Source organism: Lepidochelys kempii, chromosome 1 (genome assembly GCF_965140265.1).
Source record: "Lepidochelys kempii isolate rLepKem1 chromosome 1, rLepKem1.hap2, whole genome shotgun sequence".
NCBI classification, from domain to species: Eukaryota; Metazoa; Chordata; order Testudines; family Cheloniidae; genus Lepidochelys; species Lepidochelys kempii.
This window is the reverse complement of record NC_133256.1, coordinates 157,462,520-157,479,149: the sequence shown is the minus strand read 5'-3', so window position 1 is coordinate 157,479,149 and position 16,630 is coordinate 157,462,520. Positions and strand designations below refer to the sequence as shown.

Genomic DNA, 16,630 nt, shown 5'->3' with positions numbered 1-16,630 from the left:
ATTAATACTGACAATGATAAATTCGTGATTGACCATTCTAGAGCTTTTCATCCAAAGAGAGCAAAACACTTTAAGTATCCCTGAAAAACAGCCATTTCTGGGATGCAAAGTGGCAACAGTTTAACCATGCTCAGGAAGAGTTCAGGATAGAAAGTGAAGAATGCTCTACGCAGCATGAAAATACAGGGGAATTCTTATCGAGAGAGAATGTGTAAAGTATAAAATAACTTCCCACTGTTGCTAGTTTACACCTTCCCTATGTGCAGTCAATGGGTCACAGCTTTCTTGAAGCTGTTTAGGTCTCAGGCTGACACATCCTAGCAATACTTGTTCAACAGCCATAAAATGAAAGTGACATGTTCATGCAAAGTAAAAATGCAGCAAGTATCCACTGACCTCCCTCTTATTCATCATTGTTATATGTTTCAGGCTATTTTGGATATTAGAACCTTGATCAAGGCCTTGTCCCAGTTCCTGTCCCTTTCAAATTTTATTACAATGGATAAAATGAAATATTTTATCTTCATGCAGCATACAATCAACTTCTCTGCTTCAGAAGATCATTAACATAAGTAGTTTATCTTTAAAAAGATTAGGTAACGAAATTAAAGTAAGATTGATAGCAATGTAAGCTAGGACACACAGTGTAAGCTAGGTCACACCCCTGCTTTAGGCTTAAGTTGATCACCTGTGAAAATAAGGAAATAATTGTTCCTTCCAACAATACTACTGGCCAGGTATTTATGGAGTCTTTCCCTTCCATCTGTGAACCATTAGACATAAGCCACTGCCCGAGGCAAAATATTCTTCCTCCTGATAGAGTCTTATGACAATTCTTGTGTTCCTATCTGTCAAAGAAGAGAGAGTCTGGAAAATAAAAAGAACTTTACAATTTTCTTTTCGGGATGTAAGGTCCAGACCTTGATCCCATTAAAGTAAATGGGAAAAGTCCCACTGATTTTAAGAGCAGGATCAGGCCCCAGGTTAAGTTAGCTTTGCCGGTACAAAAAGAGCAGGATGTTGCAGTGAAGGGTTGAAGCCCAGGAAACTGCAAGGCCTTGAGTCAGCAGGGGGGAAAGCTCAAGAAGCAGGAGAGAGTGAGTAAAACTCTCCAGGCAGGGAGGCCTGGCCTGGGAGGGGGAGACGATGCAAAGGCCCAGTCGGAAGGGGCCAACTGGAAGAAAAGTGGAGAAGGCAGTGCTGGGAAGATTAAATATAGTCCCTCAGGGAGGTGGGGCTGTACCCAGCTGAAACTGGGTTGAAAACCCTATGAGTTTGTGGTTTTTTGAATTATCAGGAGAGAGACGCTGAACTGGGGTTGGGGCCTAGTGAGCCAGTCTGCACCCTAAGTACACAATAAATTGGCCCTCAGGAGGGGATTATTTGAACTGAGTGTGTTCTTAAAGGACCCTGAAGAGGGGAAAAACAGAGGCAGGGTGATGTAGAGTGACCTTTGGCCCTGGGGGGTGCTCAGCTGGGGCTGCCAGTGTTACACACCTTAAGCCTGGCTTGGAGGAACTGTCCTTGGGAGTGAGAGGGTCATTCTGTCTCTGGGTACGTTCCTCAGCCTCTCTGTTGAGACTACCAAGAAGGATGGCAGTTAGTGGCAGTTGCGGGGGTGGTCTGGGTGACATGGACTCGAGTCTATTAGTGCTGGACTTGGTTGCACTTTTCTTCCAGTTGGCCCTATCATAAAATGCAGTCGGTGAGGACAGCAGCGGTGTGGGGGCAGAGTAAGAGGTGGGAAGGATTGGTACCCGCCATCCTAAATAGCAATAGCCTATTCTGTTAAAATAGCCTCTTACTCATTTTATTATCAGTCTCCAAGGTTTTGTTGCAATTCTAATTCTTCCCTGCTCAACAGGACTCCCTACGTATGTGTCTAGAAGTGCCCAGATTAGCTATTTCATGTATTGCTGGCATTTTGCTCTGGATCTATTGGCAGGGTGGCTATTATCTCTAACCAGTACCCTTCAGAAATTACTACTGCCATCCACACAGACAGCTCCTCCACTCTGAACCTATTTCTGTCTTTTACCCCTCAACAGCACCAGACCTCCAGCCATGTTACTGAGGCTCCTTTAATTTCACTAGCATTTCAGCGTGGCTTCCCCGGGCTCCTCCATGAGGGCTGCTTCTTAACTTTGGGTTTATCTCCCTCCTGGTTTTCTTGCTTTACCAAAGGGGGTTCTCATCTCATGTTGTAGCTGTTAGTTTTGCCAGTGTTTTCCTCCTCTCTTGTAACTCTCCTTTTGACAGTAATGTGCCTTTTGCTTTTTACCTTTCAATGTACTATACTGCAAGGGAAGGTGTAATTGTAGCACAGGTAACAATAGTAGTGAAAACACAGTGGCATGCACTTCAGGGTGGGCTAGCTGACCCAGTACATACCCAGGTTCCCCAGAGGCTATTACTTGGATAGCTAGCCTGTGCTGAATCCTATGCCACCACATCTATGCGACTATTGTTAGCTTTAATCTAGCTACCGCAGGTATCATGGATATGCCTACCCATGCTACAGTGACACCTTCACTCGCAGTGTAGGCATATCCTTTACCTGTTCTGTTTAGGAGTTCCTGGTGTTTCCTTTGTAACCTGATCTAACCAGCAGACCAAATTCAGTGATGAATCTGTTTGCATGCCACTTGAAGCATGTTGTGCATATGCTAAGAAGACTGAATGTGGTATAGCTAGATTTATTTTCTGGTAGTAAAACCTCAAAGTAGAGGGATGGATTTTCCTTTTTAATATAATTATTTCCTTAAAAAAGTCAGAGAAAGAAATGTCCTTTCATTTCATATACCATGGCGCTCCCTCTGCCTCCCGCTTTTATCATGTATTATTTTAATGGTAGGGCATTGTTAAATCATGCAGTAACCTGAAGAGCGAGGCCAATAGTGTCACCTAGTGGCTAACTGTGATGTGGCTAATTATAATGTGAACAAAAAGAAAAGGAGTACTTGTGGCACCTTAGAGACTAACCAATTTATTTGAGCATAAATTGGTTAGTCTTAAGGTGCCACAAGTACTCCTTTTCTTTTTGCGAATACAGACTAACACGGCTGTTACTCTGAAACCTATAATGTGAACATAACCATGATGTTTTCCTGGTGCTTAGCTCTGAATAAAATCAAATAAAATTAAAATAAAACCTCCATTAAAATGGAGTCCACAAAACAAAGCTAACTGTGAGAAGGGAATATTGGTGAATGCTGAGGAAAGTCCAAGGGAAGATTGCAGACATACTTAATTACTGTAATTCAGAGAACAATTATGAAAGATGAAAACTTAAGGCTAGATTTTTGCCTTATCTTTCATGATGTTTCAAAGTAAAGGGCAGAAAGGCCCCACCCCACTGTTTGGCCAAGTAAGAGTTTCTTGGATTTTGAGTCCAGGTCTGGTGTGGCACCCTGGATATTCCTTCCAAGAGCGAGTAGGTGGGGAATGGGTGAATCCTGTCTCTACCCTTAATGCATTGGAGAGCAGAGCTGGACCAATGGGAGGGGAGAAGCTGCACCCTATAAAATATGTCAGTTTACTCCCCTGGCCCAGGAGCAAGGGGGAGTGGGGAAGGAATTGTGGCTGTCCTGAACCACTTACTCATGGCCGTGCCTTTCCCAATATAGCCCTTAATGGAGAAATAGCCTGAAAATAGCAAAGCTGCTCTTTGTCTACCTCGTAAACATTGATCTATGAAATGCTGCTCACTTGAGAGCTTGATGGTTTGATACGATTTGAGAACAAATTGTGTCAAGCCAACCTGATAGCTTTCTTTGACAGAGTAACAAGTCTTGTGGATAGAAGGGAAGTGGTAGATGTGGTATATCTTGACCTTAGTAAGGCTTTTGATACTGTCTTGCATGACCTTCTCATAAACAAACTAGGGAAATGCAGCCTAGATGGAGCTACCATAAGGTGGGTGCAAAAGTGGTTAGTTATCAATGGTTCATAGTCATGCTGGAAGGACATAATGAGTGGGGTCCTGCAGGGATCAGTTCTGGGTCCAATTCTGTTCAATATCTTCATCAATGATTCAGATAATGGCATAGAAAGTACACTTATAAAGTTTGCCGACGATACCAAGATGGGAGGGGTTGCAAGTGCTTTGGAGGATTGGATTAAAATTCAAAATAATCTGGACAAACTGGAGAATGGTCTGAAGTAAATAGGATGAAATTCAATAAGGACAAATGCAAAGTACTCCACTTAGGAAGGAACAATCAGTTGCACACATACAAAATGGGAAATGACTGCTTCGGAAGGAGAACTGCAGAAAGGGATCTGGGGGTCATAGTGGACCGCAAGCTAAATATGAGCCATCAGTGTAACACTGTTGCAAAAAAAGTGAACATCATTCTGGGATGTATTAGCAGGAGTGGTGTAAGCAAGACACGAGAAGTAATTCTTTTGCTCTACTCCACGCTGATTAGGCCTCAACTGGAGTATTGTGTCCAGTTCTGGGCGCCACATTTCAGGAAGGATATGGACAAATTGATTGAAGGTGTAGAAAACATGACCTATGAGGGAAAATTGAAAAAATTGAGTTTGTTTAATCTGGAAAAGAGAAGGCTTGAGAGGGGACATGATAACAGTTTTTAAGTATGTAAAAGGTTGTTACAAGGAGAAGGGAGGAAAAATTGTTCTTCTTAACCTCTGAGAATAGGACAAGAAGCAATGGGCTTAAATTGCAGCAAGGGAGGTTTAGGCTGAACATTAGGAAAAACTTCCTAACTGTCAGAGTAGTTAAGCTCTGGAACAAATTGCCTAGGGAGGTTGTGGAATCTCCATCATTGGAGGTTTTTAAGAGCAGGTTAGACAAACACCTGTCAGGGACCGACTAGATAATACTTAGTCCTGCCATGAGTGCAGGGGACTGGACTAGATGACCTCTCGAGGTCCCTTCCAGTTCTATGATTCTATGATATAGGAATGAGGGAATTTAAATAGAGGATCTTGCAAGCAAAGGGCAAGAATTATTATTTTGAGACTGTCTACACTATGAGTTAGAGGGGTGATTCCCTTGCTTACACACACATACTCGAGTTAGCGTGATTCTAAATAGTAGTGCAGCCATGGTTGCATGGACAGTAGCAGCAGAGGCTTGGCTTAACCATGCCAAGTACAATCCCACCTGAAACTGGTAGTTCTGTAGTCAGCACAACTCAGCCATACCTCCACGGCCACTACTTGTGCTACTGCAGCTACATTGCTAGTCATACTCGTGCTAGCTTGAGGAGAGCTAGCAGGAGTAGATGTGCACAAGCAGGGTAATCACCCCTCTGAAGCAATGAAATCTCAAGTTCTACAACTTGGGATATTTCCTCCTCTTGGCGTTCTCATTTGAAGCTAATGGGAGTGATGTACGTATGTCAGGAGGACAGTGCATGTCTTAGGTTTGTCTCGGCATTTGTCTGTCTTGTTGTCTTAGAGTGTAAGCTCATTGAATTAGGGACTGTGTCTCGCTCTGTTTGCACAGCACCTAGCACAGTGGGGCTATGAGCTTCTTTCCACATTTGCTACTGTGAAATAAATAATAACAATAGAGAACTGATTATTACAAGGTACCTTACTGTGGAATGCGAAGCCTAATTTTAGGTATCTAGGTTTGAAAATTTCAGTGTAAGTTGTCTATTTCCAAATGTGAAAAATATCCTAGGATTCACCGACACAAATAAGTGCCACTGAGAGCTCACAGTCTGAATTCAGACATGACAAAGCAAGTGATGGTCAAAACCAGAAAAGAATACAGGAGGGGAAAAGAAACACCAGGGATACTATGAGCAGCTTCTGAAGCAAGGACAAGAGGAGAACAGAGTCCTTTATGGAAAAATTCAGTGCATCTAGATATTACACTGGTGGCATATTAGAAGTGTCTGACAGGCAGATAGAAACAGCAGTTTACTCAGCAGTCAAACTTTAAAGAGAGATAAGGCTGTGTCAACAGTGTACAGTATTTCTCTCCCATATTTGTTCTGCACATCCTTTGCACATATATTGTGCATGGTTTTAAATCTGACAGATACATAAAATGTTATCAAACTAGCTGACTTTCATATAGTTGTATTTAAAGTTATGTGATGGATAGTAGTTTTACCAGTTTTCCTCAGCACAAAATTTACGGCCTCTCTCAGAAACTCTGTATTATTGTTGTAGGCTTCTCCTCTGGAACGCAGCGTGGTTGGGATGGGTCATCTCAGTTTGCATCTAAATTAGTAGAGGAAATAAATAGGATGTATTGTCTGCTCTCTCTCGTTACTGGTGTTTAAACTCTTTAACCATGTGGTAGTATCAATAGTAACCCATTGCGTTTACATAGTGCTTTCCATCCAGTGATCTCAATGTGCTATTCAAAGTTATTTAATTTTCAGCCTCATAGCCTATCTAGAGCTTGAGAGACAGGCCAGTATTATCCTGCGTGGTATATCTAGGGAAGCTAAGGCACAGAAAGGTGGAACAGCTTGTCCAAACACATGCATCCAAATCAGCGGCACAGCCAGAAGTAGAACTATGAATTCCAGTCCTGTGGAGACGAGACCATCCTTCTATCCAAAGTAGTACAAAAGATTGTTGCTATAGCCTAGTGATTGGGGAGGTTCAATAGTCACTGGGAAAGGCTGTGTTTTCTCTTTTCAGTCCAATATAAATTCCAGAACATCTGCATATCGATTAAGTGTTTATTATCATTAGTCATGATCAACTGCCCTAACTGTAGTTCTCTGAGGCTAAATATTCACTTTCAGATTGTTTTAGTTATTTTCTGGCCTGGCCACGAGGCTGTCAGGGAAATGTGGGAGCCTGGGACATGTGACAAGCTGGCAGTTAGGATCTGCAGCAACAGTGCAAGTCTCCCCATGGAAAACTCCTGTGAAACATTTTTGAGTTAGTCTGGGCTGAGGCTGCGTGGAGACCCTGAAAGCATGAGAAACTGTTTTTCTATTTCCCCTTTGATTTGATCATTGGGTAGATGGAGGCCAGATTTAATCGTAATACACAGAGGAACTTACCAGGCTTGCCCTCTGTGGAGATCCACCATGGGGTGGGCAGGGGGTGGTATGGCTGCTACATTCACGTAGGATTTGTGCTGCAGAAGCAGCTATAAGATAGGGTTGAGGTTCCAGAGGAGATTGTTGGCAGATATTGTTGCAGAGATGCACAGAATCTGGGCATCCTGAGTTCACTCTGCCCATGCTGCCTCCATAGCCAAAGCCTCTTAGTATTGGGCTGCACTGGCTCCTTAAAAGCCCCATGATGGAGGGAATAATGAGGCTGAATTGCACCAATGGAATCTCTCTCCTTGGCAGGCTAAGTGTTACCAGGGACCCCTGTCAATATCTACGCCTATCTCCTCCTGTGTATGCCCTGAGCTGAATCATTCCTGTGTTTTATATTCACCGTTAAATACATATTTCAGCCAAACAGTGGTATTCAGAAAATTCAGTAGTTAAATAAAAGCCCATTTTCTGCTGTCTCTGTCCTGAACATGAAGCACGGTAGTTATGCATAATGTTTGGGCATTCTGAGTCATCTTCACAGCATATAATTTAATTCATACTTCTGCCCATGTTCACATGCATTATATTTTGATCACAGGTACGGAAATCTCTGCCTCTTAAGTCTCTTCAGGAAATGGATCTTGGTTTGATAAAAATGCTGATAACCAGTGTTACTAATGGAAGCATAGTGGTAGGTTTCGATTTACTGACTGCAAAAGACTTGGATATCCACCACCTTTCCACAGATTTTCAGGATGTCTTTAAAAATAGTTCCTATTTTACAGTTGACAACAACAGCATCTCCATACGTGGTAAGGTGCAGTTTTATATCACTGTAATTTTTCAAAACTAGCAACAGGATAAAACCTGTCATTTTGTTTGTGATTTTGAGAGTACAGCTTCTGTGAAAGTGCTGGATGAAAACCCATGATCTTTTCCTTAGCACTTCTGCCAGTTCATCCCACGAGCTCTTTCAGAGAACTTCAAAAGATACAGTGAGATGTGTGGTGTAGCAGGGCTCAGATGTAGACCCTCAGTTTGGTTTAACTAGGACCACTAGTTATTGTACAGTTTCCTTCTTCTTACAGATCATTGATAAAGAAGATAAATAAAACTGGTCCATTGATTGACTGCAGTAGAATCCTTTTTTATACAGCTCCTCAAATTGATGTCTCTGTATAAAATCATTTCTAATCCTTCTGTTGATGACACATCAGCAAGTTTTGTATCTACACCACAACGTGTTTATTCAAATAATGTTGTTCTAACCTCTCAATTAGAATTGCAGGCAGGACAGTATGGAAAACTTTACTAAAATAGATTTATTCCATCTAGTGCATTCTCCTTGCCTGCCACACTTACAATCGTTTAATCAAAGAAGGCTATCGATTTTGTCAGACATTCTGTGTCCTTTATAAAGCCATGCTACATAGCGTTCATCAGGTTATTGTTTTCTAAGGGACAGATTCTAGCAGCCTTACTCACATTTCAGTGGGACTACTTGAGGATTAAAGTGCTACTCATGTGAGTAGAAGTGGCAAAATCTGCCCCAAAGTAATTAGAAAAGGTCAATCTGTTATTCTTTGCCCCCATCTTTCATTTGGTTAGAATAAATGAACCACAGTCTCTTGTAACTTTCTTTGCTCCTTCCTAAAGACATCCTTCTCCAACTCTGGTTCTTACTGAGATATGTTCTGCCTACACACTCTTATTGAGTTGTTCATAATGGTCTTCAGCTATTCCACAGTTCTGATACTCTCAGCTACATTTCAATCTGCACACTGCGGTAGATGGCCCTTAATGTTTCTTCTCTGAAAGTAGTGCACTGCAAGTCTACAAAAGCTGAGTGCAGGTTGGATATTTCTATATCTATTTGGATTTTTAGTGCCCATTTTCGGCTGTGAACACTCGTTTTGAATCTCCTGCATGTAAAAACAAAATACATGTTCTCCTATGGCACAGAGTCTGATTTACATAAGGCACAGAAATCCATGCTGTTGACCACATGGAGGTGCATTTTCTCCACCTTCACCACAACCAGCAACAGGTGTCTCATTAATAATAAAAGAATGCCCATATCATGGTAGCACGTCAGTGAGGACAGGGATATATATGCCCCCTGAAACTGGCATTAGTCTGAGGGGTTTCAGGGACAGAGTTAACACGAGCCACCTCTAGGGGTGTGGTTAGTATGCAGATTAGTGAGAGTAACAAGTGGGAAATTTGAAACCCACCTGTGCCTGTTTCCATTTATGCACAATCCTGAGTAGAACCTGTACAAAAATTGAAATTTGTAACAAATATTTGTCCTTGAAATTCTAAATTTTGGTCGAAGAATGGGAAAACAATTTGATGAAACTTTCCCAAACTTTGTGGCCTGTTTTTCAACCAGCTCCAAATATTCTTTAAATTACCAACCACCATCTTCCCTCTTAAGAGTGTTGAGTCTGTAGGATGGAAGAGTCTGTTTGGGAGTAGTCCCTTGTGACAGCTATCAGTTTTGGGGGATGGGAGAATTAATTGGGTGTGCCGAGGGGAAGGGGTTGAGGGGATCTGCCCTCCCATTATCAGCTGCCAGCAATACCACTGGAGGCTCTTGCTAATTCTGACCTTCCACGCACTGAGTATTCTTGCTCTGCTAGCATCAGCAGCTTCCGGACTGTGTGTGTTACAATCTCCCAGATAAACAACACGCATGTTGGTGCCATGATGCTGGCAATGAGAACTAGTGTCCTGGGTACCATGATGGTAGTTCCAGTTAAGGAATAATCACAATGCCAGTAATGCTTTCTCTCTCTTTTTTTTTTAATAAAAAACCCAAAACTCCAAACCCCAACAGATTATGATGAGTGCGAAAGAGAAGAAGATGACTGTTCCTCGGATGCATCATGCCACAACACATATGGGAGCTATCAATGCAGCTGTAATGAAGGATTTGCTGATCTCGATTCAGAGAGACCTGGGAGAAACTGTGAAGGCAATATTGTTTTTCATTACCTAGTGATTTATTTTAAATTATACTGGTGGAGTCTTCATAAAATCATTTAGTTACATCCACTTCTGGTGGAACTGCACTGCGGTCCATGGAGGTATACTAGGGATGACTTTGGCTAAATGTGTTCGACCACATGCTACTGAAAAATATGTATATTTTAGTGTATTTTGCATATTTCTGTTATATTTAATTGCATTTATTATACTTTTGCTTTATCATAAAAGTTTACTGTATGAACAGTTAATGGGCCCAGTTCATTCTTTTATTTTTTTTCTTTTAACAATGATTTCTCTTTTCTCATTTTCCCCCTTAAAGGTAAATGGAATTGTTGAGAGTACCAGTTATTTTCTTTCATAAGGAGTAATAGAAGGGACATCAGAGATAGAAGATAAGAGACTAAATCAGAGTGGAAGCAGTTTATGTTATGAGTTATAGTATGGATAAATACTGATGTTATAACTCATTGATTTGTCTTTAGTTAATGCATCCAACTCCTGGCACCTTTCCTCAAATAATTTATTTGTTCACCTAAAACAGGTCTTTCAGTTTCTCAGTTCTTTTGAACCACTTTTCTGTGGATTGTATTTGTTTTTGTAACCATAGTGATGAACTCTGTGTATTGGCTGAAATCTCAACATTGTAAATACATGCCTATCTTTGTTAGGTTTCAGTAAATCAGGACATTTTCTTAGCACTGTGATTATAAGGATTTGGGAAAGACATTTCTGAAAGAGCTCCTGGATCCTTTTTCCTGCCATGAGATCAGTAATTTTTCAATTTAGGACATTCTCAGAAGACATGAAGATGGTTTCCTAGAAAATATATTTTTTAAAAAATTTGGATTGGCAAATGCATGCTATTCATGCATATAATTCAGTAAAATATTGCATAATAGGATCCACACTATTCAAAACAAATCCAGTATTAGTTATGTGAATGTAGATCATTACGTTGGTTCCCTCTAAAATCAAAGATGGGTGCAGAGTAGGGCTGTGGGTATCATTAAAGTATCATAGGGCAATCTAACAGGTAACCCAAAAACCTGTGATAGAAAAGGGGCTGAGGGAAAGGAGTTTTGTGTTCAGTACCCAGACTATCCCCCTCCTACCTCCCCCAGTTTCCTTCTCTTTCATCCCTCCCTATCCCCAGTAAAAAACTCCTACTGACATACATTTGCTAACTTCCTCAGTAAAGCTCCTTACATACATCTATAGACAGTACCTACCTGCTGTAATACTATTGTGCTGCAGGGCAACAAGAACCAGATTCTCCAAAAAACTCAGGCCAGGGTCAGATTTTCATGTGCCCAGCACTCACAGCTGGAGCCACATTTTACAAAGAGCTCAGCTCTCATTTAGGGACAAAAATAAGGGCCTGATTTTCAAAAGTGTTCTGCATCCAGTAGCTCCTATTGTTACCCTTATGGCCACTTATTCTGATGCCTAAATGGGAGGTGAGCTATTTTGAAAATCTGGCCCCCAAGAGACACTGGGAACACACACACATTGTGAGTGTGTAAATTATTGCAGCCAGAAAGAAATGGAATCTTTGGTCTTTTCTTGCCGGTGTCTTTATTTTTAATTAAGAAAAAAGCAATGGTGTATTTTGAGGTAATTACCCAGGACCAGTTAAGAAAGAAGAGCAGCAGTTCTTCTACCAGTGACTGAAAGTTTCCTGATAAGGGTTTTTTTTATTTGACTATTCTTAAGAAATCAGATTTAAAGCTGTAATTTACAATCCCTTTATTTTTGTTGCTCCATAGCATTTCCTCTTAGCCATGGTCCTACCACTGCACATGGCAAACAGGTAGGCAGCACAGCTTTACCTGTTACACGTCCACATACTTCAGCTCATGTGTCTTCACCTGCTACAGAGGATTCATCTGCTGCTAAAACCAAAGCTAAAGAGGATGCTATGTTTTCTAGCACCGCAATGCCACGTGCTTCCACAGCATCTGTGTTGAATGCCCATAGCTCGCCACATGTCACTACCTCGCCACTCACTAAATCTTCCCATGGGGTATCCTTAAAGGATGCAGTGAGAGTGTTCTGTGAGATTGAGAAGATTGTCATTGCCATTCAGAAGATATTTCTGCAGCAGGAATCTATCCCAGAATCTGCACTCTATCTTGGGGAGCCTCACTGCAACGTGCGCTTCAGCAACGACACTCGTGTGGTGCTGTGGACAGCGTGGAACGAATGTGGAACTGAAGTACAAAGTGTAAGTCACCTGAACAGATGAAGAAACACCTGGCGAATGTACTTGTCACTGGAGAGTGCAGTGGCAGCGATTGGGCTTGGGGGCACAGTCTGTTGCTGCCAGGTGTTTCCTGAAATCGTGAACAAAGAATTCAATCCCACTTTCAATTCCCAAAGTAAAATCACCTCCACTTCGACCTGGGGAGTAAGGAGGTGGGAAGTAAAGATTGTATCCTCAACACCAAAACCCTCATTGCACCCCCCACAATAAAACCCATTTGCTAGCCTTTGGGGGTCCAACAGCCTGCAGTGTTGTTCCCTCCCGTTTCTTCTGTTAACTTCTCACTGCCAGTACACAGAGCTGTGGCATATTTAAAATTTGGGGTCTGAATGAAATAAGTTTAATGTAATATGTAAATGCATAAGTAACCCAAGCAAGACTGAACTGATTGGTCTAGACTCAGTTGTTCTCAAACTATGGGGCGGGCCTCCCAAGGGAGGCGTGGGAAGGTGTTCAAGGGAAACGCGAGCTGTGTGTTTTTATGTATGTATGTATGTATTTATTTATTTATTCTTGAAGATCTGTGGCTCTCAGCCCCAGGAGGTGGGACTAGTGTAGAAGGGCTGTGCACAGCTGTGGAGGTGGGTATAAAGGGCACAGCCAGAGGCCCACCGCCCCCGGGCTGACAGCTGAAGCCCCACCGCCTGGGCTCAGGCTCTCCTTCCCCTCCCATCCCCTCTCCTCCCCCCCAATCCCTCACCTGGAGGCAGTGGGGCTCTGGCTGTTAGCACTGGGGTGGCAGATCTGCAGCTGTCTGCCCCAGGATGACAGCAGCAGTGCAGAAGTAAGGGCGGCAATTGGGAGGTAAATCTGCTGTGAAAAGTGATAGCTATCATTTTTCACATTGCCACCCGTACTTCTGTGCTGCTGTTGCTCTCTGCTCTGCCTTCATGGCTGGGCACCCGGCCAACAGCCGCTGCTCTCTGCTCTGCCTTTAGATCCTGGTGGTGGTATATGTACTTGGGGGGGGGGGGGGAATAAACGACTACAGACCCAAAGAAATGGGGCCTGATCAAATAAGTTTGAGAACCACTGGTCTAGACAGGGGACAATGTGGAATAAAAAGCCCTGGTCATACAAATGGTATGGATGTTTTATGGACCAGTGAACAATATGTACTAAGATGAGAACAGCAAACTTGTTTTCATTTGCTAGCCCCACAATGACAAAGCTAGTAGATGCTGATGGTTTGGGTTTTATTGGCCAGTTGTATACAGAATTCCTGAGGTATTACTTAAAATTACCAGAGGTAGCTGACTAGTGGGACTAAGGTATTCTCTGAAACATAAAGGTTGATAAAGTATCTCTCTCTCCTTTTTCTGTTCCAGAATAAGACCAACACTATTGTGAAAACAATACTTCAGAATGACATCTCCTCTCAGCGAGTTATCCACAACTTGAAGATTGTCAGTCCAATCCATTGTGTGTTTCAGAATGATCTCTTGACTTCATCTGGATACGATGCAGAAGGGTAAATAAAAACTCACCTGACTTCCAGTTCTAATGTATGGCGTTCTGTGTGTGTGTGTGTATGTGTGTGGATGGAGTGGGGGGCGGGAAATGTAGTCTTCTAAGGTGTATTCTAGTGGCATGTGCACAAGTTTGGGAATCAGAAATTCCTGTGCTGCAATCCCAGCTGTGTCACTGGTTGTGTGGTCGTGGGCAAGTCGTATTCCCCATCAGCAAAATAACTGCCTCTGGGAATGAATGAATGTACAGTGCTGTGTAATCACTATGCATTATGATAAAGATGATGATGATTTTTAAAATCCACCAACTTACTTGATGACCTTTGAAAATATGTAATGCAAATTTCGTTCTTGCGAAAGGCTCCAGGTTACCAGCACTATAGAGTGAGATCCTCTGTTTATATCTATAGAATGGGCAGCACACAAGAAATGACAGCCCAGACTTCTTCACATTGTCTTGCCAATGAGCCGCATCCCTTCCTCAGATGGACCACTTCTCTCTTTCTTTTCACCACACCCAGGCCGTCACCAAATCCTCTCACTTTCTTTCCTGTACAGCTCCAAACCCCATCCTTTCCTCTCCATTCCTACAACAAAACTGCTCATCTGGATCTTGGTCATCTCTTGCCTTGATTACTTCAATCACCTCATCTGGCCTCCATGATTCTCCCCTCCCCCCATGCCCACTCTCTTGCAGTGTGTCCAAAAAGCTGCATCAAAAAGTCGTGCTCATTTACTGTTCTGACCCCATCACTCCCTCTTCAAATCTCTTCACTGGCTTCCTCTTGTTTTCTGCATCAGGCTCAAGCTTCTTGTTCGGCGCTTTGGCGGTATACTCCTGTTTCCACTTTAAATCACTGTCATCACTACGCTGTCTGCTCATACTGCAGTAACTTCCACCTTTGTAGCCTCCCAGAGTCTTCTCCATGCCTTCTTCCATACTACCCTAAGGGCCTGGATTGCAGCAAGCAACCACCCTTTCCTCTTGAAATCCTAACAATATGCTGGACTGCAGATTTTTCCTCACTACTGTAGTGCACATGTGCTAGAGAAACGGTAATTGTATATGTGACCAGTTAAAAACACTATAATCAAATTTATGATCTTTAAAAGCGGCTTATTGTCTTTTCAGGGTTTATACCTTTTTTGAGGATTTACATGGATCTGGATATTTTATAACTGAGATGCATTTGTTTGTTGGAAACTCTTCAATCCCCAAAAATTTCAGTGTCTCTGCCAGTGATGATATACTGATTGAGGTGGGAATTCAAAAAGGAGACAGCAAGCTCAAGGTGGTCATCACTGAGTGCTGGGCAACTCCATCTAGTAATCCAGTGGATCCTCTATCATTTGCTTTTATTAACAACAGGTACAGTACACACATGTTAGAAGTGACATAGGCATGTGCAAGCTGTCTAGCAGTGTAGTCCCTGAGCTTGAGGAACCTTTCCATGAGCCAAAGATGGCTATTAATACCCTATTTTTTTATTGTACTTTTTACATGCCCTCAAGGAGTCCTTGTTCTTTTCAAAGCCAAATACTTAACTTCAGACATTCTAAAAGAGAGTCTGGGGGGCGGGGCGGCTGTTGCCTCCCCCTAATATTTGTAAAGGAGATATTCAGTGTAGGTCTACTCTTTGATTTCTGATTGGTCCTGGAGGCGTACGTGGCTTTGGTAGTCAACAGTGCATGTGCTTTTTTAAAAAAAAAAAAAAAATCTATGTGCAGCCATTTCTTTCTGATGCAGCCATTACCAAAGGCATGCATGCCTTTACGGCCTTGAAGTTAGATTATTGCTATATGCTCTATATGGGGTGATCCTTGAAGAACACCCAGAATCTTCTTATGAAGCAGAGTATGGTAGCCTGATTTGTAAAGCAGAATAGGCTACTAGGACATAATTTGAAGACAGTGGTTGAATAAGTGAAACCGAGGAACTCACCTGGCTTGCAGTACCTTTGTTTCTGGTGAGGCACATGAGAAAGGAGGAGAGAGCTCTAGGTGACACTCAGGGTATATCTACACTGCAATAAAAATCCTGCGGCACTGAGTCTCAGAGCTCAACTAAGTTGATTTGGCCTTGTAGGGCTCCAGCTGCAGGGCTAAAAATAGAAGCATTGACATTTGGGCTTGGGCTGGATCCCAGGCTCTGAGACTCACCTGCCTCCTGAGCTTTCAGCATCTGGACTCCAGTCCAAGCCCGAATGTCTACACTGCCATTTTTAGCCCTGCAGCCTGAGCCCTGCCAGCCCAAGTCATCTGACTTGGGCCAGCCTTGGCCATGCCGTGGGTCTTTTATTACAGAGGAGATGTACCCTCAAAGTCCAGGTTCATTTTGGAGGGGTGGCAAGTTTGAATGAAAATATTTAATAGTAACTTAGGCCCATCTGATATGGAAATAGTGGAGAGGCAATAACAATGGAGAACCTATGATATATATTTACAAAGACAGCTTTTAAAGTAGAACCTCACTTTCAGAGCTGAAAAGAAATTACTAAAAAACCCTATTTAATTTCTGAAGAATGGGATTCCTTCACCAGCATCACCCTTCCAAAAGTCAGAATTAATTCTTACCTGTAGCAGGACATTTGAACCCGTCTCAAATGGTGCTCTGGGCATGACTGGTCTTCAGTTTACTTTGTCAAACTACTGTATTGTGTGTAAAATAGTCAGTGTTGTGTGACACCAAGTTCATCTTCGGGCTTCAGTCATCTCAGACTTCAGTTTGTTTTTTCTCCAATGCTGAAGTTGAAGAATCTCACTAAATACTCACCTCTGAATCCCCAGTGTACTTAGCTACCCAGGCTTTTGTGTGCAGTGGTGTTCTATCCTAGGGACAAGCCACACTGCACCCGTGACTGTGCTGGAGAACACTCTATGGAATACCTAGATAAGGATTTTCGGCTGACGCTTAT

At 42.4% G+C, this 16,630-nt stretch overlaps 1 protein-coding gene across 2 annotated transcripts in view; it reads left to right on the top strand.

The window, feature by feature from the left end:
* UMODL1 (uromodulin like 1) overlaps nt 1-16,630 on the top strand; it is a 61,020-nt gene that overhangs the window by 34,597 nt on the left and 9,793 nt on the right. For both annotated transcript variants that reach the window (XM_073359875.1, XM_073359886.1), the window contains 5 exons: nt 7,591-7,804; nt 9,832-9,969; nt 11,750-12,207; nt 13,575-13,717; nt 14,848-15,084. In XM_073359875.1, coding sequence (XP_073215976.1) covers nt 7,591-7,804; nt 9,832-9,969; nt 11,750-12,207; nt 13,575-13,717; nt 14,848-15,084 — 1,190 coding nt within the window. The remainder of the gene's footprint in view (nt 1-7,590; nt 7,805-9,831; nt 9,970-11,749; nt 12,208-13,574; nt 13,718-14,847; nt 15,085-16,630) is intronic.